Source organism: Bolinopsis microptera, chromosome 3 (assembly GCF_026151205.1).
Source record: "Bolinopsis microptera isolate Bmic1 chromosome 3, MBARI_Bmic_1.0, whole genome shotgun sequence".
NCBI lineage: Eukaryota > Metazoa > Ctenophora > Tentaculata > Lobata > Bolinopsidae > Bolinopsis > Bolinopsis microptera.
Genome location: NC_087074.1, coordinates 1,544,340 through 1,565,396, shown reverse-complemented (window position 1 = coordinate 1,565,396; position 21,057 = coordinate 1,544,340). Strand labels below are relative to the sequence as shown.

The following is a 21,057-nucleotide window of genomic DNA, read 5'->3' as shown; positions in this document are numbered from 1 at the left end:
TGATATTAGGATTAATCTGAATTTTATTCGAGAAAGTTTGGGCCACAATCAGAAAGAGAATAGGAGACAGTGGACTACCCTGGTGAAGACCTCTTAGAATATAAATAGGCGAGCTTAAAAACCCATTAATATTGGCGTAGCTAAAGCATGCTTGAAAAGCCACTTTAATCAGTTTAATAATGTATTCGCTGAAACCCAATTTTTCAAGAGTACTGAAGACAAAGTTATGTTCTACCGAATCAAAACACTTTTCAAAATCAATCTGTAAAAGGAGGCCCTCTTGTTCCGTGTCGTTGTTAAATGATTCCAGAACCATTGACATGAGAATAAGATTATCTGCTGTACTCCTGCCCGCCTGAAAGCCTGACTGGGTTTTGCTGATTATGCTAGGGATAGCCTTCATAATCCTATTTTTAGCTATATGTGTGAAGATTTTATAGTCAATGTTTAGCAGAGTAATAGGTCTCCAATTCTTTATGTAATTAAGTTCCACTGGGCTTTTTGGCTTGGGAATAAGAGTAAGAATACCTATTCTCTGCGAGGGCGACAAGCATCCCCTGTTAATAGATTCTAAATAGGAGTTATACATGATCTGCCTGATATCCATCCAAAAAGTTTTGTAAAATTCAGCAGAAAGCCCGTCCCAACCTGGAGATTTATTGTTGGTTAACTTATTTACAATAGCATCCATTTCTTGCAACGTGATAGGCCCCTCCAGAGTTTCCGTAATTTCTTGTGGGATTTGCTTTAAATCGCTACTGGTTACATAATTATCTATCTCAGTGGGAGATGGGTTAGTTGAGTTATACAGGTCCTGATAAAAGTTAACCACGTGACTGGAGATGTTTTCCTGGTCCGTGAGGTCATTGCCTTCGATGTCTATCAGTTTACTAATACTTTTTTTCTTGCCGTTTGATTTTTCCAGTCCAAAAAAGTATTTAGTCGAGCGCTCCCCCTCCTCTGTCCACTGCACACGTGATCTAGTAATTGCACCTCTCACCTCCTGATCTATGATATGATTTAAATCTAATTCTGCTTCAAATAATTTCTTCTGTAGTATCGTACAGTTTGTTAGGTTCGAATCTTTTTTACAATCTTCAATATCTTTTTTTAACTTTTCTTTTTTTACTGTGATTTCTTTTTTTTTCTTTTTACCAAAAGTCATTGCGAACTGTTTTATTTTGATTTTCATAACGTCCCAAAGACCCCCGTAAGAATCGAAGCTATCCTCTTTAGTATTGTCAATGATTTTCTTTATTTCGTTAATAAAATTTTGATCCAGGAGATGAGAGTTGTTAATTTTCCAATATCCTTTTCCGTGTGCAATAGTAGAGCCCTGGAGGGATAGCGAGATGTAGCTGTGATCAGATTTATAGCCATGACTTATTTCTGTATCACATACAGGTAGATTGACTAGGCTATCTTGGATCAAGAAAAAATCTAATCTAGACTGAGTTTTGTACTTTTTGTTAAAATGAGTAAAAACCCGTGCCTCAGCACCTCTGTTAAGACGGAAAATATCACTAAACCCATAGTCGGTAATGCAATCATTAATGAATTTCTGGCAGCGACTATTTGCATGGGTGGCGGACCCCCCCTGCTTATCCAACATGTTGTTCAGAACTGTATTCCAGTCTCCAACAAAAATTATTTGATCATCTCGTGAACGACTGAGAGTTTCTAAAAATATGTTTTCAAGAAATGACACATCGTCATTATTTGGGCAGTATACATTCACCAAACACAATTTGAGAGAGTCGTACTCTATTTCTACGAGGGTCGCGCGACCTTGGCTGATGCTACGATGGTTAATAATAGTGAGATTCGAAGCATCAGGTTTAACAAGTAGGGCGATACCGGTTGAGTTTGAAGTACCATGGTTAAAGATTATCTCCCCGTCCCAAGAATTTTTCCACTCTCTCTCAACTTGAGGAGTTGAGTGTGTTTCTTGAAGACAAATAATTTTATCAGGTTTATTTTTTAACCAGTTTAAGACAAGATTACGTTTAATCGGGTTTCCCATACCATTGCAGTTGAAAGAACCGATTTTTGGGCATGCCAACCCACTATTGCTGTTATTTTGCGGAGTCATTGTTAATCTGAAAAATGCCCCATCCTTCCTTGGTGTAGTTCTTAACACCCCCTAAATTAAACCCCAGAAATGAAGGTGATGGTGTTGTGAAAACGTGAGAATATACAATGACAATAACACAAAAAACATGCACACACAACATAGAAACACGGAAAACGATCGTAGAGAAATAGACTCTACAGTGATACGGCATGTTTGTACTACAACCTACACTAGCCCCGCCCTTATTATAACAGTTATTATCGGAATAATAGTAATACCAATTATTGAGGTGACGAGGTAGCAAGGTGAAAAACACACTGTACCTAGGAAACATGAGTGAACGCGTCGCAAGGAGAAGTTGCGACAGTGTACCCGAAAATGTAACAGGTAGATCCGAGACTTGATGTTGGCTGCGATCTGAGACTTGATGTTGGCTGCGATGCTGGAAAAGTAGCCATTGAACTTTTCAGCGACTGCCGAGTTAGTACTCAAGATCGTCCCGTCAGTATCCCTCAATCTGATTTGATCAGATCCCCGTCTTTTTCTGTTTAGCAGGCCGTTGATTATCTCCCATTGTTTTTTGGAACAGTCCTGATATTTTTCAAATTGTTTTTTGTAATACCGCTCCTTGGCAATGTTAACGTGTTTACTGCAAAATAGTTTCATTTTATCGTATGCAGCTATGTTTTCATCAGTAGGCTCTGTGATATTAAGATGGTATAATTGCTGTTTACGTGCACAAGCTGTTTCGAGCCATGGAAGTATCCACGGCTTCGGATCAGACCGTTCATTTTCACGACGATTACGATTACTCTTAACGGGGTATGCAGTGTTGTAATGTTTCATGTAGATTTCTGAGAACTTGTCATACTGTTCACTCGCACTGCCTGATTCCCTCGCTTCCTCCCACGTCTCCCCTTCCACTCAATTTTAGTTGGTCCTATTTGGCACTTATTTTCTCGCGCATTGGCCATTGGGTCGACGGACAGGACGCGCCAAAAAGCCGCTAATTAATAAATTTGTGGGGTCTAGATTGTCACGATACTTCCTTCAGCTTTACCCCAAGTTGTTGCTCATCTTTTTAAACCAAAATTTATAGAACATCTGGAGAAGATGTTATACAATATTTTATATATACTTCGGATTTTAAAGGATCGACCAAATGTACTGTTATAATGGCTTATGAAGGCAACATATATAGCTATGACATATTATAACAGCATGTATATTGTATAATGTATACTTACATAACAACATGAATTATTTCCAGGTCGAGTAACGGTAGGGTGCTAATGATAACCTCTTACGATGGTTTCTGTACTGTCCTCTCATTTGATCAGGACGAACTTGGCACTCCCTACTCCTCTCAGCCTGCCCAGATCAACTCTCCTAGACTTCTTCTTCGGCCCGAAACCAAATCTAAAAAGAAAAAGAAGAGCAGCCCCAAAAACAGCGAGAAGAAAAACAGTGGTGTAGAAAATAAGGACCCTAATTCAGTTCAGACGCCTGTCACTGCTGATTCTTCCGTTGTTGCCATGGAAGTGAAGGAAGGAAAGGATCTGCCTGCCAATGAACCTTGTGTCACCCCAAAAAGGCAAAACGGCATCAGTACAGCACCAAAGGAACTGCTGAACAATAATCACGTGACCCCGGTACGAGAAAAGGAACTGCTGAACAATAATCACGTGACCCCGGTACGAGAATCAGAGTCAGTGGTAAAGCGGATCACCCCGATAAAGGTATCGGAGGTACAGAAAAGTCGGGAGATGAAGCCAGATGGCGTGGTGGAGGTGATGGTATCGGAGAACACTGATAATGTCAATAATAAACCAGTCAGTAAACCTCCGAGGAGGCTGGCCCTCACTAAAATAGAATGAAATGTGATATTTTACTGACTTTTGTTCAGTTTGAGGCGTTCTAGCCAATCCTAAAATACGAAGATGGTGTTCTGCTCACTGTGTGTTAGGCTAAAAGGATATTCGCCAGGATTTTCCTCCTTGGCCTTGTTTGATTGTTGTTTCTCGAAATCGTATGGCTACTAATAAAATTTGCAGATCTATTATCGACTGACCTCTAAGTTGCAGTTTTGTTAGATTTTGTTTTATTCAGTCACATGATTTTTTAGATTTTTAATTTTACCACACGTTTTAGTTTAAAATTTAGATATTTGCTTTGGTATATTTCAGTCTAACTCAAACTCTTAATTTGGTCGGCGCCAAGCTTTAGCTTTGGCTCTAACAGTGAACATGTGAACTCTGGACCCGCGCAAGCGAACCGAACCTCAAAACGAACCTGCACTTAAGTTAAACAGTGTAATTCTTAAGTAAGTATTGGGAATCTGCAGGCTTGGATAAAATACATCATTCTGACCTTGTTTAATTTAATTTTTTGTTAATTGTGTGAACTATTGTACTAATCTACTAGGGAAGGGCATTTTATAATGGCTTAAATTTTACAGTTAAACCTCCACATACCGGGGGAAAACCCGGTATAGAAAGAAAACCCGGTATAGAGAGGTTCACGTGAACCAAATCCTGAATCTCCATTATCTGTAAGCTATTTGGAAGTAAATTCTAAGGTCCCCTCATCCTTTAAATAACCTGTCAACCGTCCCCTATTTGCCATTAGGGCCTTATATACAATATACATTATACACGTATTGTATCTTATTGCGAGGGAATACAACCCAGTCACCACCAAATGCGATGTGAGCTCTGATTAATCACATTGTTTGAACCTACAGGCCAAACAAGGACTAAGTAACTAAAAGTTTAGGTAGGGGGAAGGCCCGTAGTCAGTTTATCCAGATACCCGGTATAGAAAGGCACTATATATATAGAGGGACGCCTGTATTGCGAATTGTGTGACATGCCCATCTTAGAAAACGATACTGTCGAAAATCTTGTTACTTCTAGTATAGAATCACTTCTACAGAAAGTTTCTTGCCGTTCCAACTTCATAGAAATTAACATTTGCTGTTCATCATTTTTAGTGCCATATAATTATAACCATGGCAGGAAAATGTTACAAATGTAAGCTTTAAAATTCGCCAGATGAATGAAGGTATCTTATGTAGAAAGGGATTGGCATCTGTAATATTAATATTATGATAATTCATTCATTTGAAGTTGTACATCATACACGTGTTCTTGTTCTGGGTTTTTACTTTTGGAGGGACTTGATTTGACGATGCAAATGTTACTTCTGAATTCAATTGTGAATTGTATTTCCTGACAAAAACGCATTACATTTGTTGTATTTGGCGCGCACTATATTTTATATTGTATATGAATATCTCTACGATGTATGACGAAAAATACATCAAAGTCAAAAGTTTGAAATATGAAATAGTATTACCTGGCACGCCAATCCCAATGTGCGGCGCTCTTTTCGAGCTTCTCGCATTTAATTGAGTGAGAGGGGCAAGGGTCGACCGAGTCCTCGGCCTCGGTTTTACCGAGGAATAGCGATTTTTCCTCGGCCTCTGCCAACAAAATGAAACCTCGGTTGTCCTCGGCCTCGGTTTAATCAAAGCAAAATCTCCTCGGCCTCGGTCGCAAATCCTGCCCCCGGTCGACCCTTGGAGAGGGGGTGATCATCATCAATAGAATATGGACTAGAATTGCAAGCCAGGTAACAAGTTGTATCACGTCGTGACCCCGAGCGTGCTAAATCACTCTTCAGTCGATCTTCGAGATTATTCTAAAAGGGCCCCCGACAGTTTGTAATTGTTAGTTGAATCCAACTTCAATCGATGTACATATTTTTTGTCATACGTCGTATGACCCGCCGCGCACGAGTGCGCGGCTCCCCCTGTATCGTAGAAACTCTACTATTATATAGTGAAGCGACAGTGGGGGTCACCACGTGATACAACATATTTTCGGACGCTGATTCCGAATCACCCCCATGAGTATGACACAGGGTTAAAATGCTCCCCTGACGAGATATCATGGCGAAAACCTGTCTAGCGTCGTCTCGATCACGTGATTTGATTCACGATGTCAATCCTTCGCAGCTCGGTGAGGCACAGTGGTGCATCTCGCCGATCTACCGAAGGATTGATGCATAACAACAAGACACGCGCTAAAGACGCGCATTTTCTGAGTGATGTTAACGATAGCTTTAAATTCACTGATGTCATTATTATTCAGCGTGACCGGTAATAGTTTAAAAATCAGAAGGAGAAAACACATGTTTAAATTACTAAAAAAGGAGTATCACTTTACAGGATTGAATTTAAATATAGTCATAATAGATAAGAGAGGAATTTGTTTCCCTTTGAATCAATCAAACTAGATGAATTGTTGTAAATACTTAGATCAAACTATCAATCTACAGGCTATCGTCAAACATGTTGCAAGGCGTCATCTTCAGTGACATAATAGATAAGAGTTTATTAACTATCATGCCAACTTTAGAGACGGTAACCACATTAAACTAAAGTTTTCCCAATCAAAATAAAGGGTTTATACAAAATAAAAGGTTTATGCACTAGACTGTGAGACAATTAACCTTATGCAATGCAGGTTAGTATAACTATAATATCGGACTGAGTTGAAATTTCTGAGAGCATGATACCCCAAAATAAATATATGCCTGTGTCTGGCAATAGCGTTCAGATGGCTTCCGAACTTGTGCGGATAAGATAATATAAAAAATACAAATAAACTATAATAACAATCTGAAAATTAATGTATCAGTACAGATCTTATACTCGAAATCAGGCACTTTCAAAACATTTCTCTTAAATTATCTTTCTTAACACCGTTCAATTGTAACTTTAAATAAAAATATTATGATGATCCGGACGATGATAAATATTAAATTACAACTGATTATATTTATGGATTTCGGCCTGTCGATGCTGGAAGCTGATCAGCTAATCGTTAATCGTTACCATGTGACAAGAATAGTATGATGAACCTCCCAATCAGTATCTATGTATCAAAAGAAAATATTGATCTAATTCAACTCGTCGGGAGCCCTTTTGAAACATCTCGAAGTTAGAGTGCAGAGTGCATGATTACTGATTATCAGCACGATTGGGTGAAACAAAGACGAAACCGTGTGTTGATTAGAATTAAAAGAGGAAGATATTTAGTGATAAATTGTGCACTCTTGCATTTAAGTTTTAATTGTTAGACTTGTTCGATGTAGGGCCTTTAATTTAACCTAATACTAATGCAGTTACTTAATACTTGGTAAGTCTAGGGAAAACAGGTGCTAGTTGTCGGAAATGAAATGGAGTCTGTTCCTGATCGAAGTTACATGATGCTGATAGATTTGATGCAGCTCAGCACTCAGCAGCCACTGTCTTCAAATAAAGTGTTCCAGTTCTGCAATCTGCAGTCTCAAATGTTTTCGCCCAGCTTTTCTTTTCATCGTGGTTATAGAAGACAGACCTGAAGAAATACTAGTATAATGATAATATAGGTAACATGTCCAGAATGAGTAAAATTGTATTATCGGCAAATTTACTTATGAGTATTGCTGAAAGCACAGTGTAAGGCCTACACGGACCGCCTCTAACTAGCCAATCCCTGTTTACATGCCGTGTAGCAGGGGACTAGAAAGAGCTAAACTAGTAAGCGGGGCATGTGAAAACTCCCAACAGGGTGGCGCTGGCCCAGAAGTAACTGCACACAAGCAACCCTTTAATGATCACGCACGTAATTTGTGTGAAAATATGTAACTCATTTAACGAAGTCAGTGAAAAGAACCTACCTTTATTTACCAATGTCGATTTTTTGCTTGTGATGAAGTAGTCCTCGCAAATGTGAGATATGTATGTAGTTTGTTTTTAAAAGTAGGATTGTAGTCATAGTCGATGTATAGCGACGGTAGTTTACCAGCAGCTCCCTGTACAAATAGAAATGTGGTTTTTATATAATATTACTAGTTAAATTAATGAGTACAATGCAGGAATAAAAAAATGTGTCTTAAATGTTTTATATTAAATGTGTTATAATTATATTAACCACCTTATATTCGTATAATATGTACTCACAAACAATGATAGTCCCAACTGTTTTTAATTGCTTATAATTTAAACCTTCTTATTAAATAATTTAGATGACTGTGTCTGATCTAAAATTGCACGAGAAATAGAGAAAATTAGGTCTCAGACAGAACTCGACCGGGATATAACCGGCGCAGCCGGAATACCGGCTGGTATTTGGCGATTTTGTACCGGTACCGGCCGGGATTTTGGTTTTAGCCGGGATTTTTCCAAAATAAATTCAGTTTTTCTCAACGTTAATTTGAGTCCAAAATTAACAAATCTGTGAACATTTTCCTAAAACATTTTGACGAAGTCATTGAACAATGGAGACTGGAGTCAATCTATATTTAACATAATCATGGGTGTACGAATTATGGACTTCTTTCTGACTTATGACTTAATTATTGTGACTAAGTGTCACGGCTCACGGTCTTGTGTTACCGAGGGACAAGTAAAACAGAGTTCTCCGGGTAAAGAAAGCATTAATAAATGCTATTCAGTATTCATCCTATTCAATTATTCAGGTAAGGTGATGTAAACTGTAAAGTGATAAGCTCCAACGTCAAACACCATGTTCAATTAAATAAGTTTAAGTAACCAATACCAGATCACAGGATTGTTATAGTTACGGAGACTGTTGGAAACGATGCAAACCAGGATCGGACTCCTATCAGAAATAGTCGACCACCGGTCCAGCCTCCCTCAAACTCAAATGCCCTACCACTACCCCAGACCACATCCACCTCTTCAGCCAGGAACAGCGCTCCCACTATACCACTACCAGCAGTTCCTACCGCCTCAGAGGATACACTGCACGTGCCCGTTATTCCTCATGCCTCGTCTTAAATGTCCAGTCCATGAATCCTAGTGCATCAAGTGCGAGTATATGGGAAGTGCCAAAAATCTCAGCTCTTATTCAGGAGAAATCCAAAAACCACTCGTTACCGTTTATTGCACTTACGGAAACGTGGCTCAAGTCCTACATGTCAGACAAATACAAAATGTGCATCACCTCTTTCTCCTGCTGAGCAGAACCTCCCCCTTAAAAGTAAACAAATCTGCATCGCCTCCCAACGACAATCCAGATATATTAAGCAGCAGAGACAATCATTTAAGGAGACTTCGATATCTATCAGGATCATGATTATACTGCCTGAGAACTCAGCACTTCAGGATGAAACATATAATATTTGGTTTTCTCGATTTCATTCATATTTAGACAGAAGTCCGTGTAGATAATTGGTTATAGAATAATTGGATATAATTTTATGCGAAGTTGTGTCTGCGAAAATATACGTGTGAACTGGTCATCCCGCAAATGCTGAAAAAGTAGATGTTACCTATCATAAAATAACCGCTCGCACCGTACAGTGTACACGACAGAGTTGTGACTGCGTTTACAAATTCTTTATCATATTGATGTGTTGCCATGGCAACCGAAACTCCATCGGAAGATCGGCCTGTAAGGCATAATCATGATAATACACAGTATCAAAACATTGCCATTGATATCATAGCAACATTCCAGAGATTAGATTATGTGTGTGTAAGAAAATGTATGTTTATAGTATTATACAGTCTGCTAGAACATTCCGTTTACACATGGTGGCCGATAACAACTTGTTTAATTTATCTCCGAATTACACACAAATTTCTGAAAGTTTCGTAGACTTAAATCAATTACAGAGGGTGTGGCTATTGGCCAGCCCCTCTATTTCACTATTATGGTTGAAACTATAAGAATACAGATTATATTGTTACAGTGATTTTACAAAAGTCGAAACAGTAAACACCAATTTGTAGGATACTTTAAATCACACCAAAATTGGTCCCAGAATGCAATGAAATCTGATGGCGTCTTTTCAGTGAAAAAGAGGCCACACTCTCTGTAATTGATTAAAGTTTACGAGACCTTTAGAAAATGAGTTATATAACTTGCAACTTAAACTAAGATAAATTGAGTATTTATACTCAATTTATCTTAGTTGCATGAGTAATATATATATACTACCCACTATACCACTACCAGCAGTGCAGTTCCTACCGCCTCAGAGGATACACTGCACGTGCCCGTTATTCCTCATGCCTCGTCTTAAATGTCCAGTCCATGAATCCTAGTGCATCAAGTGCGAGTATATGGGAAGTGCCAAAAATCTCAGCTCTTATTCAGGAGAAATCCAAAAACCACTCGTTACCGTTTATTGCACTTACGGAAACGTGGCTCAAGTCCTACATGTCAGACAAATACAAAATGTGCATCACCTCTTTCTCCTGCTGAGCAGAATTTCCCCCTTAAAAGTAAACAAATCTGCATCGCCTCCCAACGACAATCCAGATATATTAAGCAGCAGAGACAATCATTTAAGGAGACTTCGATATCTATCAGGATCATGATTTTACTGCCTGAGAACTCAGCACTTCAGGATGAAACATATAATATTTGGTTTTCTCGATTTCATTCATATTTAGACAGAAGTCCGTGTAGATAATTGGTTATAGAATAATTGGATATAATTTTATGCGAAGTTGTGTCTGCGAAAATATACGTGTGAACTGGTCATCCCGCAAATGCTGAAAAAGTAGATGTTACCTATCATAAAATAACCGCTCGCACCGTACAGTGTACACGACAGAGTTGTGACTGCGTTTACAAATTCTTTATCATATTGATGTGTTGCCATGGCAACCGAAACTCCATCGGAAGATCGGCCTGTAAGGCATAATCATGATAATACACAGTATCAAAACATTGCCATTGATATCATAGCAACATTCCAGAGATTAGATTATGTGTGTGTAAGAAAATGTATGTTTATAGTATTATACAGTCTGCTAGAACATTCCGTTTACACATGGTGGCCGATAACAACTTGTTTAATTTATCTCCGAATTACACACAAATTTCTGAAAGTTTCGTAGACTTAAATCAATTACAGAGGGTGTGGCTATTGGCCAGCCCCTCTATTTCACTATTATGGTTGAAACTATAAGAATACAGATTATATTGTTACAGTGATTTTACAAAAGTCGAAACAGTAAACACCAATTTGTAGGATACTTTAAATCACACCAAAATTGGTCCCAGAATGCAATGAAATCTGATGGCGTCTTTTCAGTGAAAAAGAGGCCACACTCTCTGTAATTGATTAAAGTTTACGAGACCTTTAGAAAATGAGTTATATAACTTGCAACTTAAACTAAGATAAATTGAGTATTTATACTCAATTTATCTTAGTTGCATGAGTAATATATATATACTCTCATTTTTTTAGAGCAAACGTAATTTAAATGGCTAAACACAATTCAATAAAATTTGGCTCGATCCGATTATCCAAACTATCAAATAAATGCGAAAATGAACCTTCTTTTGAAAACAATGAACACAAATATGTTTCGATTTGACAAATTTCTCGAACCAGTGGTGGTAGTAAGTCATACCAGAACCAATTATTTCAATTGGGCACTCAGTGACTGAGCTATTAATGCCAACGTTTGCACACTGACTTTTGGCCCACCCTGTATATTTATAATATACGGCTGGAAAAAATGTAACTGGATATCTGCCACAATGCTGCTATTATTAAGGTTAAAGTAACATTTAGCACATAAAGAAGTCTGGTTTGCTAGGTTTTAATTGGTCGTATAATAACAAATAAAAATGAGTTAAGACTACAAAAACGGTCGATAGAACCTAATTATAATACCTGTATCGAGAACTCGACTTCAATGCACTGATAGCGTTGGTACTAACATTCTATCAAATTATGTCATATCTTGAGACTTGATAGCTGCCTGAAACAGTTTTGAGTCAACATTATCGTGATATTCTAGAAATTGAAACCAATTCTCAACTTTAAAAAAGCAGGTTTCAATAAATGCCATAGAATTAAATTCTACCTTTTTAAATTTTAAGAATTTGTTGATCTATTAAAATTCTGTCTCAATTAATATATAAGGGTACATACAATGTATTTCGACACGCACTGTAGACTCACTTATTGGATTCGTGCTAGATGCTGTGTACGTCACCCTCTTAACCACCTCTATGGCGAAGATGAGGATGGTAAGTGCAAGTACAGTAATGTGAGGAGAGGATGGGTATCATTTAGCACATTTTTGATGTAGGTGTAAAGTAGCTCTTAGTCAAGGAGTATATAAATGACGGCACGACAAGGTTCTGCAACAGATCTCTGAACATGTTATCTTGTGAGCGCCGAGTGAACACTTATAAGAACAAGGCCAGCGATGTAAGACAGTATCATTGACTTAGTCCATGCTGGGAGGAAAAAAGCAAGTACAGACGACCGAAAGGAGTCGTGGTTTGGGATCCTGAGTGGGTCTCGATATTGGATAGTGCTTTTATATATCGGACCTTATGATATTCTCAAGGTCACCAAGACGGCACAGTCTTATGGCGGGAGGTAACGGTACCATCTAAAGAGCAGATTGCTGAATCATACAAGTAAAAACTCTACCGGTACAGCAGTCTTACAGCAGACTGAGATTCAAGCGAAAGAATTGTGCTGTTATAATTATGCGGTTAAAGTTCTAGCACCGGGAGTAGTTGTTCACGGTTTGGAGAGAGCTGAGTAGGCTAGTACGGGATAGAAGGGAAGAAGCAGCTCACTGTTCCAGATGGATCTACTTCTTATCAAGGAAGAAGGAGTGGTAGGTATAGTATTAGTAAGGAAGATTGGAGCCTAAGAGTTAACTTAACATCTAGAGGTACCACAAACTTTATCTCGTCGCCAATTGCGAGCTTTAACGGGTTTCCTCAAGTGACTCGATGGTTTAATTGTGACAAATCATGATACGAACTTTGATGAACCCATAATAGTATAGTGCAATAATACTATGATAGTATTCTCATAAGTTCTACCCTTGCAACCGAGTACAATGTACATACTAAGTGATATCAAGCTGCAATCTAAAATTTATTAATTGAATCTCAAAATAACTTCAAATTTTACCTAATAATTGCGACATCGTTGGAAGTGAGAAATAAAATACATTAAATTTTAATCCAATTCTGCGAGAGAAGATTTGCCCAGACAGCTGACAAGAATGTATTACCATACTTCCTGTAAATGTGGTAGTTATTAGGTCATATCAAACTTGAAAATTATGTCAAAGTTTTTCTCAGTCTCTGGTGTCAATCACCAGTAGAGTGCCCAGCCGCACCAAAACAACCTGCGATTTTTACGTGGGAAACATCGTATAATACACATGCTATACACTCTAGTTTTATAGCAGCTACTGATATCATGCGGCAGTATTAATAAGCATACAAATTCAGCGCAAAAAATTGTAAAGACGACACAAATTCATGCGGGATGTTAATAAATGTGTCCATGTAGAACTCAAACTCCGACAGAATAATATTTCAAATCGGATATATTATAATTAATCAAATGGTATCTGCTCATGTTCCGTCTATATAAACTACAAAACTTAATAAATTAGTGAAGTTCTGAAACAAAGATCACGACTAGGTTTTATCAAAATTGAAAAGAAAACCGATCGAAGTGCACTAGAGATATAGTTTAAGTTTAAAGGGTCATCATTACTAAAATCTCTTCCTAGCTCCTAGCAATCAAGTTGTTAATCCTAGTTCTACACCTAAACAAGTACAAAATTACAGCCTTACATTTTGAAATTTTTCGATATCCAGCTCAACATAAGACTTCGATACCAATAATGCATAATGGGTACATACCGATGATCGGTGTTCGTAAATATTTGATTATTTATAGTATTGAAGTTTAAAATCTTCCTAATTATGTAAGAATAACAAAAGGAATCACGTACTAGTGTGCTGGTACGAAAAACAACTATTTAATAAAAATAAATTAACAGTATTCGAGTACAAAATTAAAAGTACAAACTCCAACATAATCGACAGACAAACTCAATAAATGAAGATTTCGTCGTGAAACGAGCTATATATACAGCTATAACGTAGCGCTCGACTCCAGTCTGAACCAAAATTAAGTCGCGTTCGTAGGAAATTGACCACCAGCTGCTGGTGGTTCGAATGTTGGTTTGCACACTACTGTGGTTGCGAGAAGCATTATTTGATGCGCGCGCGACCCAGTAGTGCATCGCGCTACAATCACGTGATATGACCGTATAAGGAAGTTAGTCTAATTAAATGTCTCGTCTGTCGTTAGGGTTAGTGTTTCAGCATATGCTTTTGGGTTCGGCTCTTACTAAATCGCTCGCCCAAAAATTTCACATGACTTTGGTTTTTTGGTTTTGCAGCCTTACAAAACGGTTTTACATAAACCCTAATCCCAACCCTTACCATAACCCCGAAGCTATCCTGTATGAGTATCCATAATCTTAACCACAACCCTAACCCGAGCCCTAAATAATCGAATTCACGTTTTACCAGCCTGTCACGTGACCAAAACGGTTTTTTGCCCATAACTCTCCAGGGAAGCATTTTAACCCTACGTCATGGGGGGTGATTCGGAATCAGCGTCCAAAATCACTTTCATGCCTAAAGGGCCTTTTCACAAGAATTTTCTTAAAATTTGGGCGAGCGATTTAGTTATTTAGTAGGAGCGTTTGGGTTCACATAGCCATGTGTACGTATACGCGTTCTGCGTGACGCGCGGCGCTTGTTTCCCGTGCCGACTTCGGCGGTCGCGCGCTACTGCTAGCGAGAGGGCTCCGGTTAGAGCAAAGGATTGGGTTAGGGTTAAGGTTGGGATAAGATTAGAGGGTTACTAGGGTTTCGAATATAATAGTCGTTCAGGACCAGCTAGAGAACGGGTTGAAAAAGTCACGAACGGGTTGAAAAAGTCACGAGTTTTAAGTGATTAATCATCATCCAAAATACATCGATTGAAGTTGGTTTCAACTCACAACTGTCGGAGGCCCTTTTAGAACAATCTTAAAGATCGACTGTATATAGTGTGTAAAGTGATTTAGCACGCTCGAGATTTTGAGTAATATCTTATAAAATTTCCAGAAAAGTGTCATTTTGGGCCGATCAAAAGTTTGCAAATTGAACTTTGCAGATTTAGCTGTACTCTGATTGGTTGAATTGTTTCATGAGTAAGCTAGGTAATTGTAACAGGTAAGATTGACAATTGACATTGACGGATGTTACAGGTTACTCGTCTAAATTTCTTCGAAGTAGCGCGCGCCGCTTTCTTCTCGGAAGTGCTCGAAGTTTGACACACGCTGCAACCGCTTTTGATCGCGCGCCGGCGTGCACGAGACTAGAGGTATACAACGTGTAGCAACTCGAAGTGCTACGAAGTAGCACGCGCCGGGCCAGATCATTAACAATAGTCAACAATTGACAATAAGTCGAGCAAACTTTTAAGGTCTTTAACCTACCAGGACGGGCGCCGAGTTGGACTCGTCGACGGTCCTAATTTGAAACAAATATTTTACAAGTATATCACCTTGCTCTAACTGGAGCCCTTTCGCTTGCAGTAGCGCGCGACCGCCGAAGGCGGCACGCTTGTGAAACAAGCGCGTCGCGTCACGCAGTACGCGTATACACATGGCTATGTAAAAGTATCACCCGTTATTATAGAAAACTGACCCATGACTATATTGTATATGATGGTAATTTTAGCATTAATTTTTTATTTTTGTCCATTGTTAATGTCCATTGTCCTTGTATCACGTGGTGACCCCCACGGTCGCTTCACTATAGTGTAGCGCAGCGTCTTCGACGCTACAGGGGGAGCCGCGCACTTCGTGCGCGGCGGGTCATACAACGTATGACAACATTGTCCTAGTCCAATTTTAACAATTTTGTTACAAAAGCTTTAATAACATTTTATTTGAACAGTTAAATAAGGGCCAGGGAAACCTTTCGAAAAAGTTTAAGCATATCCAATTTGATCTCATTATATTATGGCTTTATTAAATTAGTGGATTCACGATGTCAATCCTGATCCTTCGCAGCTCGGCAAGGCCCACTACTGCATGATCCAGTGGTGCATCTCGCCGATCTACCAAAGCAATTATATTAAATACAGTGCACACGTGCGCGGCAGGTCTGCAACGTATGATAAAAATATCGTACACTGTGCATGAAAAAAACGCCGCGCAATTCTCGAGATGTTTGCACACTTCTAAAATATTTGCGACAAATCGAGCGCTAATACTAGTTTTTCTAAAAGTAAAGAACACGATCGTTGCTTATTTTAATATCGCCAAGCCTGAGTTGTAAGCAATCGTGTAACATTTGTATAAGTTGTTCGGTTCTCTTCTTGAATGTTTTCAATTATTTCTTGTTGATGCATGACAGAAATGTAACCTTAAACCTGTAATTTGGGAAGTTCCCAGTGGGGACTCTAAATGTTATTTGTAGATGGACATGTCAACTTCAAGTTTTGTAACAGCGATCTGTTCCCATGTCAAAACAAACATGGTTCACATATTATAGATCCTTAGTCCGTCATATCACTATATATTTTAAGGGTGGAATTTTCAGTATACCTCCAGATTGATCACCAATCTAGTCTATATAATTGCATAGTTTACTTTAAAGTCTACTGCCAATAAATAATGTAACTGATAAATTATAGGTGTCAACAAGATGGAAAAAGCACCTGCTAAACAAAAGAAATCAGGGGAAAAGGCTATCGCTGTAAAAAGGAAAGAGGCATCTGGTGAGAAAGTTTCTGCTGAAAAGTCAAATAAACGAGTCCGGAAAGTTCCAGTAAAGAAAATCGTAAAGAAGAAAGAGTTTTGGGTGAAATCATACACAACCTCCCATGGTACTCGTATCATGTTCTCTGATGAATCTCTTGGTCCTTACCAAACCAAAGAAGAAGTTGTTGAAGCTATGAATGAGAAGATTGAAGAAATAGAGAACAATTGTGGCATTGATGTTTCAGAAGAAAATGATAATATTCTAGTAGATCGCAGGGACAAGCTACCAGCCAATGGAAAAATCCTTGTCATCGAGAATGACAGAGAAAAGTACCACTTCCAGATATCAACAAAGAAACCAAAGATATTTGATGGAAGTTCAGAAAGATGGCCATGTTAAATTAATAACAACTAATCTGTAATGAACAAAATAAATCAATTTTATATTAATAATAGAATTCTAATGTAATTTAGTATTTTGAATAGAATTAAATATTGAAGAAAAAGAATTTGAAATTAATCTGAATTAATCAAAGTTGAATATGTTTTTAATTTACAGCGTTTGACTTATTTTTTACTGTAGCTTACTAACATCAAATTGAACAATTTATTTTAAACTTTTAAACATTTTTAGCAGTTTTTAACAGAGGATTTTTATAATTTTTACAAAGTAGTGTTTTTAAATTTATACCCAATTTATATTTCTTGATACTTAAAGGTTACAACAGTTTATATTAATGTATTTACATCAACTGTGTAGTTACTGGAATATCTTCTTCTTCGTAGGGGGATGTGGTCATTATCACTACAGGATAGATCATGACCACTGTAAAGTGTAATATAGAGCATTGGAGCCCTGTGCTTACCCCGGTAAAATATTTCTTAATGGAGAAAAAAGTTAAACTTTGTTTTCTCCACATTTAGTGAATCATATTGTTGCATGTATGAAGCTGATGATCCTTGGTAGTGAGAAATTTTCCACTGTGTCTGTCATATTAAGGTAGAAGGAGTCAAAGTATCCTCCTCGGTGGAAAGACCACTTCGGCACTGACCAATAAAGTGGTTCATTGTCTCCTCTTCCATGAGACAGTGTTGACAAGTTTTAGGGACCGTTGTCGGCTTGCACCTATTAATATGACCTAGTTTAGTTCACAATGTCTAGTAAGGAATTGTGTTGCTGTTCGTGTGCTCTCTTTGCCAAGTTTCGGGACTGATCTGGCCAACTTGTGTCTCCATACTTGTTTAAAATGAGTATTGGTCAACGTTCTCCATCTTTCCCTTACTTAAATATCATCATGTGCATTGGTTACATGAGCAAATAGTCACCACGTGTCGGATAATTGTTTGCAAGTTTGAAGTCTTAGTTTATGATACCTTCTTAAAATCTAGAAAACTCCATATCCTTTCAAATTAAAGTCATTTCCTCTAACCTCAGTTGTCATATCAATAACTATTATTTTCTACCTATTCATTTAACCTGTTTTGTGATCTATTTACCCGATAAACCTGACATCAGCTTCTCTCTATAGCTCCAGTCAATACAGAATAAAGTTTTTATCGGTAACAACAGTAAGTTACAAGTCCGATCATGGCAGACGTGGATCACATAAAAGCCATGATTCGGAGTGTCCTTATGACAGCCAGTTACGGGGTCCTGGCAACGAAGTTCCCCAAGGAGTACGAGGACACTACAGGATCCGTGAGTAGATACTAGGGCAATGTATTGAACTCTTTAGCCTATAAGTTTTGTAGGTTAATTTTGATGTTCACTGTCAAGCGTTTTATTAATTCATCAATATGTTTCTTCGACTGAATGGCTGATGTTTTCAGGTACTCCCTTTGAAGGCCATGGGTGTTAAGTCCATCAATGACTTAGCAAGATTGATGCCTGACGTTATCAAAGCAGAGAGAAATGCCCAGGTACGTGATTTATCTTTTTTATTTTAATCTTAAGCTTCTCATTTTGTATTTGTGGTTCTAATCTTGAATAAAATTCAGATCATATAGAAAGCTGCACTTGTGATTTAGTATTTTTAATCTTACCTTGGGCTGTCAAGTTAACAAAAGTATAAAACCCGCCTATTCTTACGAAAATAGCATTACAGTGTCGTTAATTTGGTGCAAAAGTATGGACTCACTTATTCCATAACAGACAACCAATTTCATTCTGAGTGCCCCCTAATATGGCTTATAGTATTTCATAGAGGTAATCTTGCGGATGATCCACTGCCAAATAATCCTAATTATGTAATTGCATATCTGTGGTACAAAACATCAATTAAACCACTTACCATCGGCACGATTATAAAAACATTATAGAAGGTTACATCTCGAAAATGTGTGTGCATTTCTAACGGAATTGCGTGAGTTTTTAAAGGGTTGCGTGTGGACAGATACTTTGGGCCAACCCTTTATATCTTAAAAATAGGTTCATTGCACCATCAGTGCTGTTATAAATATTTTGAATTTGACAGAACTAGAATTGTAATCTAATCCTTTAAAGGCCACGAAGTCAAACTATTTAAAGCTTGTAAAGCTTGTAAAGCTTGTAAAGCTTGTAGAGCTTGTAAAGCTTGTAGAGCTTGTAAAGCTTGTAGAGCTTGTAAAGCTTGTAGAGCTTGTAAAGCTTGTAACTATAGAATTGTGCAGGGTCAGATTGTGTTCTATGTGGTAGCAAATGAGAAGATAGCCCACATTGCAATGATGAAGAGCAAGGAGAAGGGCAAAAGTAAGAAGAACAGGAGACCCGCTGGAGCCAAGAAAATGTTCTTTAGCTCTGTGAGTTTATTTTTCTGCTGTGTTCTTTGAAATAGTATATTCTACTGCTATGCATGAGACGTGGTTGGTTAATGCATATTATAGACTAGACAGAAGCAGAGATCGACCGTGATCCCGGTACCTTTGCGGTCGTTTGCTGGACAGAAGTTATAATTTCATCGAGCGATAACCCACGATGTTATTTTTATATTGTGATAATGTATCATATTGTTATTTTACCACGATGTTGACCCACATATTAATACTGTTATTTTACCCCAGAATGGAGGTCGTGTGGGCAGATAACCCTGACAGCTCTGGGTATCCTCAGGAGGGTTCAGCAGAACAAGCAGACCTGCTCCCGTCTATAATAAACCCACTCCTGCCTATAACAGTAGACCCGCTGCTTTTAAACCTGCTCCACAAACTGCCTTTAAACCTGCCCCATCTAGACCGGTATCTAGACCAGTACAGAAACCCATCACAAGACCTGTTACTCAGCCGGCTAGACCTCTTCCACCTAGGGGACTTACCCGACAATATTAATAACTGTCCTCCGGTGGTTTTTCTTTGTTCGTTTTCCCAGTTTCACGTGCAATAAGTCGAGAGTTTTGAGCGATTCTTAGATAAAATATAGAATTTGAGTACTAAAAATATTTTTTCACCGCAAATAAACTGAAGAGAACTGCTTATTTTTCTGGAATATTTCATTTGTTCTTTTTGATTGATTTGGAAAACTACCTCAGGTTACAAACAGAGTATAACTTCTCAGAGCGCTGTGGTAACAGGCAGTCCAGGTACCCAACCCTGTCAGCTAGCTGTGAGTCGGGCTGTGCATCGCTGACGGTGCTGTGTGGTAAAATAAGGAGCCTCATGTCCGAGTTCAACTGGGGCTTGGTATGGTAGGTGTGCTTATTGGCGCCTGGATGCAATGGATACACTGATCCCTACTCATGCTGTGCGGTACGGTGGCTTGGGGGACATGCTGACGTACCAACTACAAAATAATGGATTTATTATATGCGTTATTGTGGAGGTTAAATGTATAATTCAAATTGGTTTTTTCACCGGTATAACTACACTACCTACATACAATTGTGTGCAAAGTGTTATCAACCTCTTTCTAACCTGGAGTGCATATAGCAGAGTGAATCTGTACATGGTTGTGTTGCAACTAAAAACGAAATTCCAGGAAAATTGGTCTCGGAGTACGAAACATTCTTCAAGGAGCCGGCTGAGCCGAACCTTCTAGAACTAGTCCTACAGATGGAAGGGAGTGTGCTGCGAATAGAGCGACCCTACGGTCAGAACAGCAACAAGTTAATACTTTACGGGATTGAGGACGATCCAGAAACCCTGCTTCCAGTCTCTGTCACAACTGTTGCTACTAATGGCACATCTCCGGGCAGACCAAACATCAAGTATCCTGAACATTGTGGAGTCAGAGTAAATCCTGTCTTGACTCTTGAGTCAAGTGTCAACATATTTGATTATACATATATTCCAGCATTTGACAAAACAAAAGTAGAAATAAAATATGGATCGCATAAATCACCACATATAATGTTAATAAACTTAGATCCAGGTAATGATAAATGAT

At 38.3% G+C, this 21,057-nt stretch overlaps 1 protein-coding gene and 1 long non-coding RNA gene across 2 annotated transcripts in view; one reads left to right on the top strand and one right to left on the bottom strand.

Moving 5' to 3' along the window:
• Window positions 1-6,271: 6,271 nt before the first annotated feature.
• On the bottom strand, window positions 6,272-12,162 carry LOC134813027 (uncharacterized). The gene is made up of 4 exons (XR_010159987.1): window positions 12,074-12,162; window positions 11,783-11,870; window positions 7,802-7,936; window positions 6,272-7,479 (listed from the first exon to the last, which is right to left on the bottom strand). It is a non-coding gene; the product is annotated as an uncharacterized LOC134813027 (long non-coding RNA).
• A 6,071-nt stretch (window positions 12,163-18,233) lies between these two features.
• LOC134812434 (tudor domain-containing protein 7B-like) overlaps window positions 18,234-21,057 on the top strand; it is a 62,332-nt gene continuing 59,508 nt past the window's right edge. The window contains exons 1-6 of the mRNA XM_063819856.1: window positions 18,234-18,399; window positions 18,531-18,620; window positions 19,350-19,478; window positions 19,789-19,925; window positions 20,204-20,354; window positions 20,604-20,903. Coding sequence (XP_063675926.1) covers window positions 18,289-18,399; window positions 18,531-18,620; window positions 19,350-19,478; window positions 19,789-19,925; window positions 20,204-20,354; window positions 20,604-20,903 — 918 coding nt within the window. The 5' untranslated portion in view covers window positions 18,234-18,288. The remainder of the gene's footprint in view (window positions 18,400-18,530; window positions 18,621-19,349; window positions 19,479-19,788; window positions 19,926-20,203; window positions 20,355-20,603; window positions 20,904-21,057) is intronic.